The sequence below is a fragment of the Procambarus clarkii genome, chromosome 25 (genome assembly GCF_040958095.1).
Source record: "Procambarus clarkii isolate CNS0578487 chromosome 25, FALCON_Pclarkii_2.0, whole genome shotgun sequence".
Classification (NCBI taxonomy): Eukaryota; Metazoa; Arthropoda; class Malacostraca; order Decapoda; family Cambaridae; genus Procambarus; species Procambarus clarkii.
In genome coordinates, this window is record NC_091174.1 from 4,819,795 (window position 1) to 4,839,882 (window position 20,088).

Sequence of the window (20,088 nt, forward strand, 5' to 3'; positions counted from 1 at the left end):
AATGAGTTTATAAGCTAATTTTTTATTATTATAAGAAGGTAGGTAAGACTGCGTTGTGGATCAAATATTTGTGTATTATATTGAGAGTTCAATTTTTTAAGCTCTACCCTAATTCATTGGTGCTATATAGCCTTCTCGGCTTGGTGCCTTCTTTTGATAATTACATTACCCTATTTCATATCTCTCTCTCTCTTATTTTAACCTATTCCTGACATTTTAATTATTTAATTAGTTACTGATAAAACATCTATAATTACTGATGTGTGGTTTGGTCATCATACTAGGCCAATATAGGTTTGTGAATTATTGTCCTGTTCACTTAGTATATTTATGTATTTTCCACATTGGGGGCTTGTACAGTAGACCTATACAGTATATTTAAATACTCAGTTTAGTATTTTTACAACTTATAATCTGATATCTACAAACGTCATATTTTTTTTAACTCGATATCCTACATTTTCTTTGAAAGCGTGAAAACAATGTTTAGCCTGGGACACCCGCGATATTTGCACCCTTTGCAAAGGTAGGCGGGGCTGTACCCGGTGAAGCTTGAAGAGCCGGCAGGAGCTGAAGTCAATACCTACATTACTGCATCACCACTGCGGCACCCCTGCCCACTATGCCTGAATGGGAGCCCACGTTTCAAGGTTCAGTGTGGGACACATTACATTAGTGCTACCGCTGCCCCACCACATCACACCTTCACCAATCAGCAGTGGGTATAATTAGTTCATCGATTGATTGGTGAAGATTAAGCCACCAATCAATCTAATTAGTTCATCGTGACCGCCAGACCATGTATCATGTTGGGGATGGGGTGAAAAGGGTATTGAGTTGATGGGTTTATCAGGTGAACCCAAGTATTCCTCAAGATAGGCAAATTACATTTATAGTGGCATATATATACTGTGTATATATATAACTAATATATATAACTATGTATATATAACTTGTATATATATAACTGAAAACTCGACACCCCAGAAGGATTCGAACCCAGACAACCAGGAGCACTATGCACCATGGCGTACCTGGTTCCTTAACCACTCGACCACCGTGACTGTAAAAAAAGTCATTAGTAGCCGAGGCTACATCCCCAACGACCCGACAGCACTTGGTGGTAAGTTTGGGCATAGATATTTCATCAAATCACCGTACTTTGTGGGGCCACGTGAGCAACACAAATGCGAACACGCTTGAATGGTTCCCAAGCCAATATGCAACTGAAAATGCCACACCTCAAAAGGATTTGAACCCAGACAGCCAGGAGCACTATGTACCATGACGTACCTGGTTCCTTAACCACTCGACCACCATGACTGTACACGGTAGTTGAGTGGTTAAGGAACCAGGGATATAGCCTCGGCTACCAATGACGTTTGTACAGTCACGGTGGTCGAGTGATTAAGGAACCAGGTACGCCATGGTACATAGTGCTCTTGGCTGTCTGGGTTCAAATTCTTTTGGGGTGTGGAGTTTTCAGTTGCATATTTGCTTGGGGACTATTCAAGCTTGTTTGCATATATATATATATATATATATATATATATATATATATATATATATATATATATATATATATATATATATATATATATATATATATATATATATATATATAATTAATTAGTTGGTTGTTTTCATATGCCTCAAATTACAGCACAGTAGTTAATGTTGCACCACATATCCACAAGATAAGCAAGTAAAAGCTTGGAGGCAGAGCCAGCTCGTATATATGCACTCATACAATATGCAAACCCCATTAAGTTCTTCGCTAACATAAAGCGTTGAAATGCAGTAACTTCATACAAACACGACTATTTATAAAGTGCTATCAGCAGCAGACTTGCCAAGAGATCTTGTTTAATTTTCATTATTAATTTTAATCTGGATTCATGATAGTTTGGCGTTGGCAAGAGGAGAACGAGGTCAACAATAATTTTTACCAATTATATTACTCCGGCCAGAAAAATGGTAGCTCGCACGGTAAGTTTAATTTGCATTATGTTTTATCTGCAGTCTAATGACACACTGCTTGTAATTATGATTTTGCTCTCCTGGATGTACCTCTCTCTTTCTAGCTGCATTTGTTAGTATGGTAATTTTCATGCCATCTTGTCTGTAACACAACCTTGTTAATAACTGCGTGTTACTCCGTGCGACGCATAGCTTGTATAACTGTCATTGATACCAATTTCCAATGCCAGTGACAAACTGTCAGTGTAACTGAAGAAATCCACAAGGGCTGTGATGAGGGTTCGAACTTACACCCGGGATGATGTGAGGTCAGTAGAACTTTGTTACAATTCTTTTAACCATATCTTGGCCTAGTCGACTAAGGCAGCGTCTGGGATCATCCCGGGCGTAAGTTCGAACCCTCATCACGGCCCTTTTTGATATGTTCGTGTGTCGGTGTAACTATTTAGGCCTACTCAACACTATATGAGAACTCCTTTCACATCCTTTATCTACCCCTATAACCACGCGTCTGTATAACTGCTTGTCACTAAATGGCATCTGTCTACCTATCACTTAGTAAATGATTTAACATAAATAATAATAAATGATTTCTCATTGCTGGGGATAGGAAGCCAGTTAGGATTATTGAGGTCTCTCTAGTCTAGATCAACTAGATTGTGATGGTAGAGGTTATGTTTTGTAGATTATGTGGTGGAGGTTACATGGTAGTATATGTGGAGGGGGTGGTGGTAAGTGTAAGTGGTGGTATATGGTGGTCTGTAATGTGGTTCATACCTGTTATTCCTGAAGGCTGGAAGGATTGGCTCTTGGAGCCAGCTTCTCCACTTTTGGATATCGGCTGTGACATTTCTCTCAGTTTTCTACAACTGTCTTAATTACTTTTAAAGCTGTGGATTAAATTGGCTTCATCAACCTCTGTCTTCAGTTCATTTCACCATTTCACAATTTACGTACTGAAAGAGCACTTCTACATTCCTGAGAAGAAGTCAGTTCCGTGTATGTTCTTTAGTCATTTTTTCCCCAATATGAAAGTATGTCCTTGTCTTTTCGTCTATTGGTATCTTTATAGTAGTGACCTTGTCTCCTTTAGATTGTCTTTCTTGCAGTGTTTGTAGGTTCAACTATGTGAGCTTGTCTTCACTGTTCAGGTCTCATTTTCCTTAAGAGTCTCGTTTACTTCTCAGTGGCTTGCATAGAATTTCCACTGCTTCATTTAATAACAAATTTTTTTATCAGAAATCACTTCCTTTGATACATCAAGACCAACATGGTGCTTCTTTGCTTCTTCCAAGATCACATCATGTAATCTCCCACTTCCATGCCTGGTACCTAATCCAGTTTGATTACAAATTTTGGGGATCTTTTATTTAATTTTTGCAGATTTCCTCATCGTTCTTAATGGATTTTAGTGCACTCTTCTTTACTCAATCTGATAGACAGTTCATTAACTGTCAACTTTCTCTCAATATGACAGTCCAATATTGTTTGATTTTGGGCCTTTACAGCTCTTACATTTTTTGATCTATATTTCCATTCAAAGTTTAGTACTGTATATTGACTACTTTATACACATTCCCAGGTCTCCACATCATTTCCCTATTTTCTTCTGTACCTTGATGTATGTTTTTTACAGGATATGGAATAGGTTGCCTCTATGCATCTCTGGGCGATGTACTCCATTTTGTTTGTTAATTTTCATTTGGTTCATTACCTTTACATTTCCTCCAGGCTCCAGTCAAACACTTGACTATCCCTTTTTCATTTAGTTTCATGTTCTCTTTCAGCTCTATTAAATAATCAAACACTGATACAATGGTCATTAGCCACTAGTAGTTCATATTATATCTGCATTAATGTGTAAACACTAATAATGCTAGTTCATTACCTTCTTTTCTTTGTTGGTGTCCATATACCGCACTAACAAACTAACTGGTCTTGTCAATTTTGCTTCCAGTTTGTTCTCATTTGGGGTATGGGGGAGGTCCACCTCGTTATCCAATCAACATCTTTTATAGTTACCTTCACCAATAAGATGCTGGCATCTATCAATAAGTAGTATTGATAGTACAGCATTGACAGTGCCAGTCACTAACTGATTATGTTCACAATGACAAATTCTCCCTAGATCTTTCTCATATCTCTACTGCATCTCAAAAACTAAGTTCCTTCCAAATCTAGTCACACACACACAGGAAAATCTCTGAAACAATAAATAAATCCTCATGGATATTATTTTATTAATAAAAGAATTGGAGAGTAAATTTTACAAACATAACAAAGCCTCTGACAAAAATCATTTTCATTTTATTCATGTAAATAATCTTTATTGCTTAAAGTAATATTTACAAGACAAACTGGAGCCTTAGGGAAGTATCAATACTTAGAAATATACTGATTATTCTACTGTATAAGAATACAGATGATCACACCATAGGAAGCATAGCAATTAGAAAAAGTATATTACAGTAACGTTAGTTTTCTGGTACACACAAAAATAAGGTACAGAAGCCACAGAAGGCAATGCTCACAGCCCCCTAGATACTACTAATGACTCATAACAGTGAGTGTCCCACTAGGATAATCTCTTCATTTTGTAACGTTATTCTAATGTCTTAAAGTTAAGGTCATAACGTGAAGAAAATCAAGATACCTTAGAAACCGATTTTGCAGGTAAGCTACTGTATGACCAAATTTTGCATATTATGTATGACCAAATTTTGCATATTATGTGATCAGCATTGCATGTAACAATTACAGGCTTTTGTTACAGAAAAAAAAAGAAAACACCTACAAAAACAGTAAGGCCCCCCAAACATTCAAATAAAAGATGGCCGACTTTTCCGAGCCTTGTGCATCTGACTAAGCACATCAATTTGTACTTGGCCCCTCCTGAAAACTAAGTCTGCAATGAGAAGATTAGAAGTGGTCTGTCATGCATAGAATAGAACAATGTTAATGTGTGCTTCTTCCAAAGACTGAAGAACACTTTAAATACAAAACCTTTTTTTTTCAGTACAGCATAATGATTTTTGTTATAAAACACATTTACTGGAAGAAATATTCACTTCCAAGTCAGATTATGTACAGATGAGAACTGTTTGGCAACTGTAATTTTTTATCACATGAAAACTGAACACAATCAACTATTTCATGTGCTCACTCGCTAAACAAAAGTCCCATAAATAAATTAATGTCTTATTTAACTGCCACAGAAGGCCATTCTTGCATATTATGAAATATGTCACTGAAGAAATTTTCACTACTCGTCTCTCTAATAAATAATTCTCAATTATTTAATTAACCCTTCAATATATGTTTCTAATTTGCTGCAGCATGTTTTAAATTCATAAATAATATGATTGTAAACAGGCACCTAACTCCCCAATATTCAGATTTAAAAAAACCCACATACACAACACAATGATTTATCTAATATATTTAACATGTGTTGCTTACGTATGAGTTTAAAAGGTGATTACAATGTGTAGTTATTGCTGCAGTGTGGCCCTAGGCCAGGAACCATTGGGTAATTCTGCACTGCTAGTGGATAGTCCCTGCGGTATTCAAAGATATTTAAGTACATTGTACTTGAGAATGTTGGAAGAGCAAAGAACAAGCCAAGAAAACATATATGGTATATTGGTTTTTTCCTAATTCTTTTTCTGGCTTTACTAGTACTTATTTTTACTTCTCACAGCCAAATGCATTTCACTTGCCAATATTAAGGGAATCTGTAATTTTTTTTTTATATGTGAACTGAAGTTTATATACTTAACATGTATACAAACAAGTCTTGGATTGTTAGAATTAATATAGTTTTGAGAACTTGTGCATCAGCATTCCCATACGAGTGTAAGCAATGACTTAAATTATAGGAACATACTGAACAATATATGAATGCACAAACCAAGAATGTTGAAAATTATAATGCAGTTCCCACAAAACAGAGCTGCACTTTCCTAAGCATGAAGTTATTAGCAATAGTAGAGAAGACTCCATCAAATCTACACAGTACACAGATGTTAGTACATTTCTTCAAACTGAGAATCTAGCAAATACAACCTAGAAGTACTAGTAATGTAATTCTCATAAGAAAAATACTACATTTCAACATTTTCTGGTAAAAGGTTTTACTTACCGTCATGTAACCGAGACTTTTTTACTGCACCCTTTAAGACCAAAAATTCAATTATGGTGACCAAAAATTCAATTATGGTGACCAAAAATTCAATTACTGTACATAAAGCCTCTATTAACACTTGCAAAGAAAAAAAAAACGGTCTATTTAGAGTGCACAGGTTTGGTCACCACACAGTATTGGTTCTATTAGTCACCACATAGAATGGGGGAAAATCCAGCAAAGATATTAGGAGATAGAGAAAATTTTAAACTTAATATAAAAACAAACTGGAGAAAACAAAAAAAAAAACTTGCATTGTCTTGGTAATCATACCGAATTTCTGTTTATAAAAATCAGTCTGTCTGCTAAACTCGAGCCACAGATAACAATGATTATTATGATGTATTCTCATCCATAAATACAGTACATCTTGTATTCCTGGATAATTGATATCCCGAGCAATGTGGCAAACAAATTATGTATATATATTGCATAAAAAGTTTCAAACTTTTTATAAAAGTTCTCAGTTAATTCGCTTCCCAATTCGAGATAGTATAATAAAGAAATAAGAAAAAATAGAGACTGCTTATGGTTACTATTAAACATAGATTGCAAAATGCAATTCAATTAAAGATTACCAATTTCCTCAGATAATTCACAGCTTAAATGAGGATTATCTTTAGTAGTTGCTATACCCTGATAAGTCTCTGAAGTATTTATTGTAACTATAGTGTTCACAATAACTTTCAGTATAAACGAATATCAAGAAAAGATCCGAGGTCAGATCCAGTTAGAGGCACTGGTAATGGGGTCCAGTTTCAACAAGTGAAAACAGTGCACTAACAGCCACACAGACTGTACTGGTTATCAATGTACAGAAATATGAAATTACACTAACTGTCATGTTATCAGTAGATGATGGTATTTTACAAAATACTGACTGCATTTTTCAAGGTTGATTCAAGCTATGGGAATATTATGCAGGATACAATATACACTTCATCGAGTCCCTAGGAAACTAGTGTGCCTTGGACTTCTGGGGAGAAGCAAGCCTGACCATCATCGTATACAACTTGGGGAAATACTGAAAGATAAACAAAATTGCATCAATATTATTCCTGGATATAAATAGTGCCTGAACACCGAATAAAGATGTGTAGACATGGAAGCTAATTTATACTTATAGTCTCAAAACTATTGCTGGAGTTTATTTACCTAAAACTGTATTTACCATTAAAAACCAATCCATGGGTATCTGGTGCCTAAAGCAAAATTTCAAGAAATGCATTATCCCATTGCCTCCCTACATATACTGTCACAGGCAGCTGCTTAGTTTGTGCAAACCACAACATTGAGAATATGACACGGATATGGCAATAATCGTTACTGGATAGTGTGACAAATTCTGTCAAATGACCATCAGAGAGCATACACCAGATTCTGCAGCACAAATTATTACCTACTTAAAACATTGTAACTTTACTTAATAAATATTCCTGTACAGTACTTTTCTCTTAAGTAAAGATAGTAAAAGAATTAACTTACCTGAAGAAACACATAAATTACACCCAAATACGCTAGGATAGCCATCGTAAGCAGGAAATCAAAAGCAGCGGGTTTGACAGCATAGGCAGCCATAGTGGCACGGGTGACATCATAGAAGGCCCATTCAGGATCTCTCTTATCAGCCTTCAGGAAGGTAATACGAGCTTCATTCGTGTACCTGAAAAGTTAACCACCATTATGCATTTTCCTTCAAACAATCTTATTTGTGAAATTATGGCACTGTATTGCATTATCACCATTTTGTAAATAAAGAAAAGTATGTAGAGGAAGGAGGCAACTTACAATTAAATGTAAAGCGAATGAAATGCTTTAAATAGGCACTCCCACCACCCCCCTCGCAAGTAACCTTTATTCAAAAGGCTACCATCATTACCTCAAGTCATTACCACATAGTAGTTCATTGTCCTACTGTCATCCCCTACTAACCATAAATCACCACTAATTATTGTCATTCTGCATGCACAGTGTAAGGATACAAAAGCTATTTCTTGTTTTGACATGAAAACTTAATTTCTTCTATATTTGTCCTAATTTGTTACAAATTCTTGAATATGCAAAGACAATATTTACAGAAAAAACAAGATAGGAGTTGCTGGCATCTCAAATGTTTGGCAAACGATTATGCTTTTGAGCCACCTCACTATTTGTGGGAATATAATACAAAACTTGTTTTGACATGAATCAACATTCCTTGCCTCCAAAGAAACACTAATCACATTCACCAAAGATGATGCTACAGATTGTTCTTTTTAAGGAGAATTTTTCAAGCCATAAAAGAATCAAGATCCAAGCATTAATTACTGTATGTTCAAAACACTGTCGACTAGAATTGGTGGCAGCTTACATTCTTAGAGTACGATACTACAGGCAGCCCTTGATGTGAGTGTGGGGATTACATTTTTACAAAAATCAACTCAAATCAAATTCAAATTTCTCTCACTCATTTCTCACACTCTCACTTACTCATCAAAACATTTATTTAAACATTAATAACACTGCTCCTTCTACTTTATAACCACAAATTCAGTACATAATGTAGGAGACAAAATAGTTATAAATGACCTTCCATAAAAAAACACACACACTAAATAATTTGCCCACAATTCTCCAATAATTTAATATGACTTTCAACAATGTCTTGGTCTCAATATAATGTCAGTAAAAAAGGATCTAATTTATGTTATTCCACACAATGATGTGGACTTGTCTACGTAACAACTTTACATTTTCTTACTTGTCTATGATGTGGCAAAATTAAAGATGAAGTGAGCAAAAATAGTCAATTTAATTTGATACTTTAGAACATTATTGATCTTCTAGTAACTTAAAAGCACCTAAGCAATGCTCAAGTTGTTTGACTACTGAACTAAGCCAACATCAGCACTAAACTGCTTCTGACCACAAGAAAGTTCAACATTCTATTTTCTATATTATTAACTTCTCCAGCTGTACTGATGCTCCAATAAAAAGTTACATTTTTCTCCCTACCTTGTGAGAATCTGATGCAGTGTAGACACAAATGGGTTATTCTTCCCTGAAAGAAGCTGAGGAGATCGTGGTTGTGATGTCAACAGGTCCAGCCACGACTTTATGCTCTTCTTAGTTACAGCCTGGGGGAAAAAAGACACACATCAGGTATCAAATCTGCTTGTACTACAGCTCTGACAGTCACGATATTATCACTCTTATCCTAAATAATATACACGAGAATATTGGACAACTAAAAATTGGATAACAATGACAAACATGGCAGACTGATGGTGCAAACAATCACTAATGTTAAAGTTATGCATCTAGCTTAAACAATCTATTTATATTGATGGAATACAGTACTGTGTTGCATACTGCATAATGAGAACAAGTCATCTTAGTGTTAAATACTTTGTTTATTGTCAATTTCTTTTTCAGAACTGATGCACACTGCTAGGTTAGGCTATATTCCTTACATTAAACAATATTTAATAAAAGTACAGTACAGAAGTTAACAGATCAGAGGTGTGATTTATCTTTCAATTCATGGAGAAAAGGTAAATTTCTTCATCAATATACCATGCTAGTGAACCATAGACAAGAAAATTACCTCACCAACTAGTTAGGTATAAACTACAGTACTGGTAAACATTTATTTATTGCAAAATACAATACATTTATCATATGCAGAACACATCACACCCAATACATTGACCCATAAACATAAATCAACATCAAGAAATCAAATCAAATCAGAATCGTGTTATTTTGACTGCATGCCCACACTTCACCAAGCCAACACAATAGCTGACTAGAAAACGAAGAAAACTAACTAATTTAGGGGTTTGGACAGAATTTAGAGAGTTTGGATAAGAATGTAGAGCAAAGTAGCAAAGTTATGAAGGGCACTGAAGGTAAAAATAGCAAAGATGAAAAAGCAGTCAAAGGTATACAAGAATGAGAGAATGACATTGGTGGAAGTTGGAAAGTCAGACAAAAATCAGCCAAGCAACTCACCAAACCATTGTCAAAGATTCCATCTACTGATGTGTTATAGATGTGTCGAAGAAGTGCTGTGGCCACTACCATTGTGTTACGGGTTAGAACTGTTAAATCAACATTTTCTGGTGTGTCTAAAATGCTTCCACGCTCCCCCGTTTTGGGTCCCTGAAAAAGACAGAAATTTCAATACTTTGTGTTAATAGCACAATAGTTAGATATGACAGCATCATTTCTGTGTACCAATACAGAAGCTAATTTGTCTAAGGCAATATAATTTCCTAATATGGCACCTTCAAGACTTGCCTATAATAAATTTTCTCCTGTACCTTGACAAAACACACAAATTTCTTTGAGAAAATGTTCATTTATCTACCAGTCATCCTCTATTCTCACATGAAGAACAGTTTCACAAAATCCTGCAAGATGTTCACTTTGACTAGCAATTGATGAATGTCAATTAAATTGAAATGGTGCGATGCGCACTAAGACTTACTGAAAGCCTTGACAGAGTGAAGGCTGGAAGTCTTCGCATGCTGTACTTTTCATGTTCCCAAGCCTGAGTATCCTCCTGAAGATTAATCTTCCGATGCACCATCTCCACACCGACTCCTGCTGCTGCTCCTGCCTCCTCCAAGGCCTAGGGCACCAAGAAATGCATAAGCAATCTGCAAGAACTAAATCAGCAACCAAAGGACTACCAGGTGCAGACGAGGAGTCGCAACGTGGTTGAAATATGTTGACCAAACCACACACTAGAATGTGAAGTTACGACGACGTTTTGGTCCGTCCTGGACCATTCTCAAGTCGATTGTGATCGACAATCGAATTGAGAATGGTCCAGGACGGACCGAAACGTCGTCGTCGCTTCACTTTCTAGTGTGTGGTTTGGTCAACGACTATCAGGTAACACCCACTACTATTATACCATCAGCAACTTATGTGTAATAAACTTGTGTAATAACCTCAAGACAGTATAGTACAGAGGCCTTTTATTCATAGTCTGGTTTAGAGGTATACTTCTTGAAAGACTTGGGTCAGCTAGGCTGTTGCTGTTTGGAGTCTGGCTGATTAAGAAACGTCTGAATTCCTTACATTCAGGAAATTTGCTTGATTATGATCCTTCCTCAAATTAATCTTGGCAACAAAATTTAACTACTGTTTTTTTCAATATTATTAACCAGAGTCAAATGCATTAACTTACATTGCAAAAAGAGCACTAAGGTTTACTTTTTTATAGTACAGTAGTAAGACATTCCTATAAATTACCAATGCTAAGAGAATCTATTTCTTACATTTTAGGTGATGCCATTCACACTCATAGGAGGTATAAATGTATCAAGATACGATAGCTGAGGTAGGACCACACTACCCGTAGATACAACTAGGTAAGTCTGCCTTCATTTCTTAGGGTTTGGGCAGTTGGAAGCTATATATTGAGGATGCTTTAGTATTTTATAACAAAGAACTCAATCTTCCCAATCCTTTATTGTTATTTGCACTAGTGTCTTATTTTTACCTGGAAGAAGTGATAACCAGGGGAAGTTTCCTTGGGTCGCTTGGACACATGAAGCCTTAGTGTGTTTCCACTCCCTAATGTATCCAGACACAGTGTGTAGTAAGTCTCAGAGAGCAGTGGAGAATCAGAAGCATCTAGATGGTCTTCTAAAAACCGCTTCGATCCCTGAAATTTTATTAAAAATTAAATAAATGTAGTTATTCATCTTTAGTACAGTATTTACTTCAACAACTTCTTAGGTCACTTACAACTAACAACCTTAAGCAGGATTCATTCATTCACATAATTAAATATTAAAAGATATTTGGAATAATTCAAGGTTGTCACATTTATTGATGATAACATAGCAATTTATCCAAAACACCATAGTCTGACCTGGTAGTTAATATAACCACCTCCCGAAAGCAGGAAAGCCAGATTGAGACGAGGATGAGTCCGTGGTGAAGCATAGAGCCGTGAAAGGATGCGAGCTAGCTCTAGCAAGATTACTACACCAGAGCCATTGCTGTCAGCTCCCCAAGAGAGTTCCTGCACAAATAAATAAAGCAAATTAATATCATTATCTTGAATTATCTGCATGATAACTTTCTAGTGAACATATACAGTACAGCAATCACATGCTTTTTTACAAATTTATTATTTGTAAGTAAATTCTTTAGTGATATACCTAGATTAAATCAAAACAATGGAAATTTTGCGTATATTTTGCATCTTGGTTTCTAAAACAAATTAGTGGGGTGGGAGGAAAAAAAACTTACTGGAGCAGCCCCAAAGGCATCATAGTGGGCCACAATTGCAATTGTTGGTAACTGCTCTTCCACACCATAGCCACTAAGTTTACCCTGAAAAACAGAATAAGATCTTTTTGAATGTTTCATGTATATTGCTTTATTTTACATTCAATAACTGTACTTCCATACTAAATAATAATGACTTTTCAGACATTCCAACAATTTCCTTAACTTTCATCCTTTTTTGCCATTCATATACAGTTTTTCTCCAATATTTCACCCACATTTGAATGCTTTTCTCTTTCATCTATTTCTACTATTCATTCCATCACTAAAGCTTTTATGATTAGCTATACAAATCTTGAAAGAATCTTTTCAACACACACCAGAGTACAAGATTAAAAACAAATCATGACTAACTTGGACATTAGCAATGGTCATATCTGCCAATAGCTTGGACTGGCTCCCTCCAACCACTATCTGGTACCCATCTGTAGACAGGGAGCTCATCATGGCTGCAAATAAAGTCATTATACAGTAAGTACTGGCTACAAAGATATAGTAACTAATTATATTGAGAGCGTAAGTAAATTACCAATTAAATAATGCATTTATCACAGCAGATAGGCTGCAAATAATTTTTAACTAGATCTAGAATCTGTTACATAAGAAACACACTCACCAGCTGCAGCTGATGTCACAGCATCGGTATTTGTAGCTGTTCGAACAGATTCATATATATCAAGTAGCTCCTGCGTCTCATATGCCACATAGACTGCTAGCTGGGAGTCTGCATCCAACATGGATGCTTCAACATCATGAACCAACTGCAACATTATAAATCCCTAAAATTGCCAAGAACCAACTTATCTCGGACATTTATTACTTATAAGGAAAATCAATTTTATCATTATCATCATAAGGATGAAGTGTTTTTATATATATACATGACTATCTTTTATATATGACTATCCAGTTAACAAGATATACTGTACTTAATTACACTTCCAAATATTTTCAACAAAAGCTAAGAAAAATGTCTTAGATGTAAAGTACTAATGACAGGAGTGCTACAACAATGACATGTAGCAAATAAGCTTCATAACACTAGGCATAAAAGACACCAAGTCTGAGTTATCTAAAAACAATATAGCAAATATTCCAAATCCTGAAATTCACTCAAATTCTCTTCAAATATGCAGCAGAGATATTATTGCATCACAGACATTATAATACAGAAGTAAAATCTTTTAAGGAAACAATAATAATAATAATATAAACTAACTTTCACAGAAGATAGTTTTGTATCTTTGGGTTTAAAAGAAAAATCCTCATAAATGCTTTACTAAAAAGACAAAACAGTAAGATTACCATGGCATATATTTACTAGCCTACCTGGCGCTGATCCTCAGAGAAAGCAGTCAAGTTTACTGGCAAGAGAATTAGTAGAGCTGCGGCACCTTGGCTGACCACCCTCTGGTAGTGGGATGGGGTGAGGTCAGCCAGCCGCGCCAGCACACACCGCCGCGCTACAGTGTTTGCGTCTAGACTCCGAGCTTCGACATTAACTAAGCTGCTCCGACTACCTGTGTGTAGCAAAGTCAAGAAAACTGCTTAGCACAGGAACCTTCTGCCTCACTACACACATAAGCTCTACCTATTAACAAGTTACTACCAAAATACTGTACTGAACATCTAGTACTACTCATTAACAGGGTCTATGCTACTAGGAATTTGTTCTGGATTTGTGTGTGCTCTAATAGAAAGAATCAATTATTAAAAAAAAAAATTGGGCATCCTATAAGACAATGGGTAAATTTATTGCATACCAAATGCCAAAATAATATTAAGACTACATGCCAGTAAAACAATTTTTTTTTTGCAATTGCATAGGGTACTGAAACAGTTGAATTGATACATATAATTGCATTAGTAGAAGCAAATTAATAAATATAAATTGCATAAATCAAAACTAATATAAAAATAAATATAATTTTATAAATACAGTACAATTAATGTACATATATACTGTGCAAAGCATAAATCTCTGAAATAGAAATTTTAGCCAAAAAAGTAACAATATATTAGACAGAACCCAAAGACTTACTGGAGATTATACAGTATTCATTGCTGATGTATTCAAACTTAAATAAAGTTGAACCATAGGCAATACTAATCAAATGTATTTTTGTATTTTTTTGGGTACTCGCTCTATAAAATTTCATTATATAAGGTTTAGTTAGGTTTGATATAGTTTAGCAGGGTGAAGCCACCAAACTTCAGTGGCCTCTCCCTCTTAATAGAAAACTAAATTTTCTGTATATAAACAAAACAATAATTTTAACAGTATATAAACAAAACAACAATATTAGGTAAACTCTGAATAACAATACCTGTAGGAAGCATCTATGAGACACGAGGACATAAAAAGTTCATCAATCGATTACCGATTAGTAAAGATGTGACGTCATGTCTGGTAATGTACGAGTCAGTTGCCGTTTTAAAAATACAGGTTTTGGTGTTCATAAAGTGTACAATTTCTGTTGTACACTATTGCATTATGGGCATTCAGAGCAATCCATGCATAAACATCTCGTTCTGTCTGGGAATGAAGCCTTTGACCAATTAGCTGTAAGCTGACTGCACTATTAAAATAGCTTGGCCAAAAATAACAAATTATTAATGGTGTGTATCTCAGCAGACCTACTCTCCCTACTCTATTGTAAACCTAGCAATAATAATAGGGTAAACTAGACATGGGCCACTGGGATACTATCCCCTAATAAGACGGAATCACAGTCCTGGAGTGAGCTGCCGTTTCATATTGCAACTCACACACACACCAGGTGACCGGGGTGTGGGTGAGGTGAGTACTAGGTGAATACACCAGGCGACAGGGGTGTGGGTGAGGTGAGTACTAGGTGAGTACACCAGGCGACTGGGGTGTGGGTGAGGCGAGTACTAGGTGAATACACCAGGCGACAGGGGTGTGGGTGAGGTGAGTACACCAGGCGACCGAGCACTCACCATGAGGAGACCCATGGAGGTCATACTGCTGTAGACGGTAGACAGTAAACTCTGCTGCGGCGTCTACCGGCACTGGGGACAGAAGGATGAGCAGCGGCAGTGCCACCACCAGGTAGTACGGCACGCTGCTACGGAGCACCTCCACCAGCTCCTGGTCAGACCACATCCTCCACTTGTGCCGCCAAAATAACCCCGAAAGTAAAATGTGGTCAAGCTAGGAGAGAAAATCTTGAGACAGCAATGCTCTTCACCGTGCAGACGAAAATATAGATGTTATGAATGTTATTCCTGTTAGAGCAGGGAGAAGCAAAGGAGCATCGCGTGTGGCTCACCAGTGGCAAAAAGTCTCATAAAGGAGACATTTCAATCGCACTTTGAAAGTCAACTTTACTTTCTATTTGATGAATCAAGAAAGATGTTATCACAGGATGAACACAGTTACACTCGCAGAATGTTCTTTTCAACTCATATTTGCCTGAATTTACCTCTTACCAAAGAGAAGCTATTTTGAGAGTTATCAGTTATTTGTAATCTTTAACATTAACTTTTATGAAGTAACTAGAGAAAGAGTACAGCTGTGTTACTCGAAAAATATTTAAATAAAGATTTTGGTCACATGGATTATATATGAGGTCAATTAACCCCACTTGTAAAGTTATTTCATTCGCTTTAATATTTCACATAATCGGGGACAGGAAGCCTGTTCGGGTTATCGAGGTTAGCTGAGTTGCCTAGAAATTCCGGTACCTATTTACTGCAAGGTGAACAGATGCATTAGGTGAAAGGAAACGTGATCAACCGTCTCTGTTTCTAGTAAAGCCAACGAACACATCATTATAGTTATGCTGATGATATTGTGATGGGTATATATATACCACTGGGTATACTAACACCCAAAATATTCTAATTTAGACATGTAACATACAATTATGTTACGTTGTCTGGTAGATTAGATATCCAGTGTTTAGTAGGTTTTTATATTTATTTATCGCCTCCGGATGTAAACAACGCATATTTATTTAGTAGTCTTGGATACAGCAGTGTTATAGACGTTGAGACGGAACTTGGAGCAGAGCAGGGAGCTGAGTGAGGCTGGAGTCCTGGTGAGAGTCGCGGAGCTCTCTATGCGAGAGAGCATGGCCGCTCGATGGGGAATCATGAGTGTCTAAACTCGATGGGGAGCGAGAACGCTGTAGCTCGATGCAGTCATAGTTTGCTGTGTACTCTGTGTCGAAGCTGCAGCGTCTTGGGGTCGGTTAGAACTGTATACGCTGAGTGCTACATTCTTGAGGTTGAAGAGCTGTGGTAAATCCGAAGCACTGGATTGGAGTTAACTGAATCACTGTGGAAATTATACTGATGATTACTCGATTGATTGATTAAGATTAAGCCTACCAGGCTGGTGTTGTTTTAGATTCATCTACTCAGAACAAGAAGTTCAAGTAGCACGGACTATGGTGAGCCCGTAAAGACCCCAACCAAGGGGTGGCACGGGCATGAATAGCCTGTAAATGTTTACTCGCTTATTGACTGCTTACGTTATTGGACTACACCTCAGCTTCCTCCAATAGGATGGAAAGAATGTTACCTGTAATTAGGGAAAGGATTTGAGTAGTCATAATTAGTACTAATGAGTTTGTCATCCACCTAATTGTGCTTGGGGGGTTGAGCTCTGGCTCTTTGGTCCCGCTTCTCAACTGTCAATCAACTAATGTACAGGTTCCTGAACCTATTGGGCTCTATCATATCTACACTTGAAACTGTGTATGGAGTCAGCCTCCACCACATCACTTCCTAATGCATTCCACTTGTCTATTACTCTAACACTGAAAAAAATTCTTTCTAACGTCTCTATGGCTCATTTGGGCACTCAATTTCCACCTGTGTCCCCTAGTGCGTGTGCCCCTTGTGTTAAATAGTTTGTCTTTATCTACCCTATCAATTCCTCTGAGAATCTTGTATGTGGTGATTATGTCCCCTCTAACTCTTCTGTCTCCCAGTGACATGAGGTTTAATTCCCGTAATCTCTCCACGTAGCTCATACCCCTCAGTTCGGGTACTAGTCTATTGGTGGCAAACCTTTGAACCTTTTCTAGTTTAGTCTTATGCTTGACTAGATATGGACTCCATGCTGGAGCCGCATACTCCAGGATTGGTCTGTGTGTTGGGGGAGGGGGACCTCGACACAGGCCATCATATGTGGCCTTTCATAGTCATACAATCATATCAAGTCTTTCAATCGACTTGATAATGGTCCGAAACATCGTCGTCTCTTCACCTTCTAGTGTGTAGTTTGGTCAACAGTTAACAACTAATTAATTTATAATTACCCAGTTACAGATGTGTCTAAGATTACATGTGTAAATGCTGAGACAAGCTTACAGAGACCTTCAAAAGAGTATGCATTATGAAATGTGTATACATGTGTACAAAGATCCAAATGCCTGACCATCCCCAGATTGTTATCCACAGGTCTTAACTCCTGGGCACCTATTTACCGCTAGGAGATGGAGAGGAAAAGAGAGAGAGTGGGGGGGGGGGAGAAATGATTCAGATTCAGATTCAGATTCAGATGTTTATTCAGGTAAGGTATATACATACAAGTGATGTTACATTAATGGATTGATATATAGATAGAGCTAGTACATACAATGCCTAAAGCCACTATTACGCAATGCGTTTCGGGCAAGAAAACATTAATATCTAGAACTTAATACTAATTGAGCATAAAGAATAAAAGATGTTGAGAACAAATACAAATAAAGATAAAAAAAAAGGGGGAACATGACTGAAAAAGCAGCACAAATACAATAGGTTGACAAACAGTGTTGATTAAAAAAAAAAAAAAAGAAAATAACAGACATGGGTTGACAATAGAGGAGTGAGGTAGATTACAGGGAATTTATTAGGTAGTGTTTAGTTTTTATCTTAAACTGGTTGAGAGAGGTACAGTCTTTAACATGGTTGGGAAGGTCATTCCACATTCTGGGCCCCTTGATTTGCAGAGCATTTCTAGTTTGATTAAGACGTACTCTAGGAATATCAAAACTGTATTTATTTCTGGTGTGGTGCTCATGGGTTCTGTTACAACCTTCTATGAAGCTTTTAAGATCAGGATTGGCATTATAGTTTAGCGTTTTATATATGTATAATACACATGAGAGAATGTGCAGTGACTTAATATCTAACATATTAAGAGATTTGAGTAGGGGTACAAAGTAGGGGTACAAATGAAGTCAAAGTGGGGAGAAGAGAGAAAGAAGGAGAGAGGGAAAGAGTGAGAGACACACAAGGAAAGAGCGAGAGGTCAAGTGAGTGAGAGAAAGAAAGAGTAAAGAGGGAAAGGGAAAAGGACAAAGAAGATGGGAGAAAAAAAGAGAGAAAGACGAAGGAGAGTAAAGAGAGAAAAAGAAAAGGAGGAGAAAGAGGAAAGAGACATCCTTGAGGGAAGAAGAGAGACATCCTGAACAATTTGGAAGATGTCGATTTGGACAATTTCTCCAAAAGCCCAGATGTAACACAAACAAGGAACAACAGTTTCAGGCTCAACAAGCTTCAATGTAGGGCAGAGAACAGGAGATGCTTTTTCACTCACAGGGTTATAAACCCATGGAACCGCCTACCCGCCGAAGCCGTAAATGCCAAAACTGTTAAATTTTAAAGTTAAACTGGAAAAAGAACATCAGGATAATAGGGAGGGAACATTCAACAAGCTCCCGGCTTTGTGACACTAGCTCTCCACATATGTCAGTTGCTTAATTTACAACCTGTACTTGAGGTCGATCTCGAACCCATTGTTAATGTGACGACTTATATTAAATTTTGTAACTAGCTCATCAAGATTGTAACTTGCTTAGCTAAATGAATTGTGGGGTTCAGTCCCTGAGCCCATTATGTGCCTCTGTAACCCTTTCCACTACCGCCCACGGGATGGGTATGGGGTGCATAATAAATGAACTAAACTAACTCCCGGCTTCCTGTCCTCGTCGAGGCCACTGGTGTTAGTGGCCCACAGGTAAATCCTGTTTCTTATACGACTTACTTCAGAGATAAATAAAGTTTATTCCTAATGATGCATGTAATAGGCTCGTGAAATAAATGGGTCTCTAGGAGCAGGCTTCAGACGAGCTGAGGTAGGATAACAGCTCTTGCTGGCAGTTTTATTAGGTACAGGTATTTCAATTGACAGCCTTAATAATAATAATAATTCATCATGTCAGAGTATAGGAAGCCAGAGTGTATTCATACACATTAAGCTTATAACGAGGTCCACCCACAAGGTCGAATTACTGACCCAGTTCAGGATGTAACCCCCACCAGGTGACTAACTCCCGAGTACCTACTTACTGCTAGGTGAACAGCCTTATTAGGTGATAGGAAATGCACCCAACCATTTCTGTCCCCGCCTGGGATTCAAACCCGAATTCTCTATTGCGAGTTGAGAACAAACCCGACTGTACTACAGGGACCCCTCAGATTAATGAACCAAAGTAAAAAAAAAAAAAGTTCTTTCCCTAACCTTCTTCACTACCAGATGTATTCAAACATATCCAAACTTCACCCTACCAAGGACTCTAGCTCTGCTCTAATTGGTGTCAAGCAACTGCAGTCATCATTTTACTACAGGTCCCCAGTTTGGGATTTAATCTTGTATAATGACCGTCCTGTAATTC

At 37.1% G+C, this 20,088-nt stretch overlaps 1 protein-coding gene across 2 annotated transcripts; it reads right to left on the reverse strand.

Annotated features, from left to right (window-relative positions):
* Positions 1-4,196: 4,196 nt before the first annotated feature.
* LOC123756387 (BOS complex subunit NCLN) lies at positions 4,197-15,694 on the reverse strand. Of its 2 annotated transcripts, none has more exons than XM_045739502.2 (12): positions 15,416-15,694; positions 13,784-13,974; positions 13,071-13,215; positions 12,809-12,903; positions 12,416-12,499; positions 12,033-12,185; positions 11,658-11,822; positions 10,635-10,778; positions 10,157-10,306; positions 9,158-9,279; positions 7,649-7,826; positions 4,197-7,187 (listed from the first exon to the last, which is right to left on the reverse strand). In XM_045739502.2, exons 1-12 carry the CDS (start codon positions 15,579-15,581, stop codon positions 7,122-7,124), a joined length of 1,659 nt encoding a protein of 552 aa, XP_045595458.2. In that variant the 5' UTR covers positions 15,582-15,694; the 3' UTR covers positions 4,197-7,121. The 2 variants fall into 2 exon arrangements, with proteins under 2 accessions (XP_045595458.2, XP_045595457.2); XM_045739501.2 differs by having other exon boundaries at positions 13,071-13,233; positions 15,416-15,693.
* Positions 15,695-20,088: the final 4,394 nt, after the last annotated feature.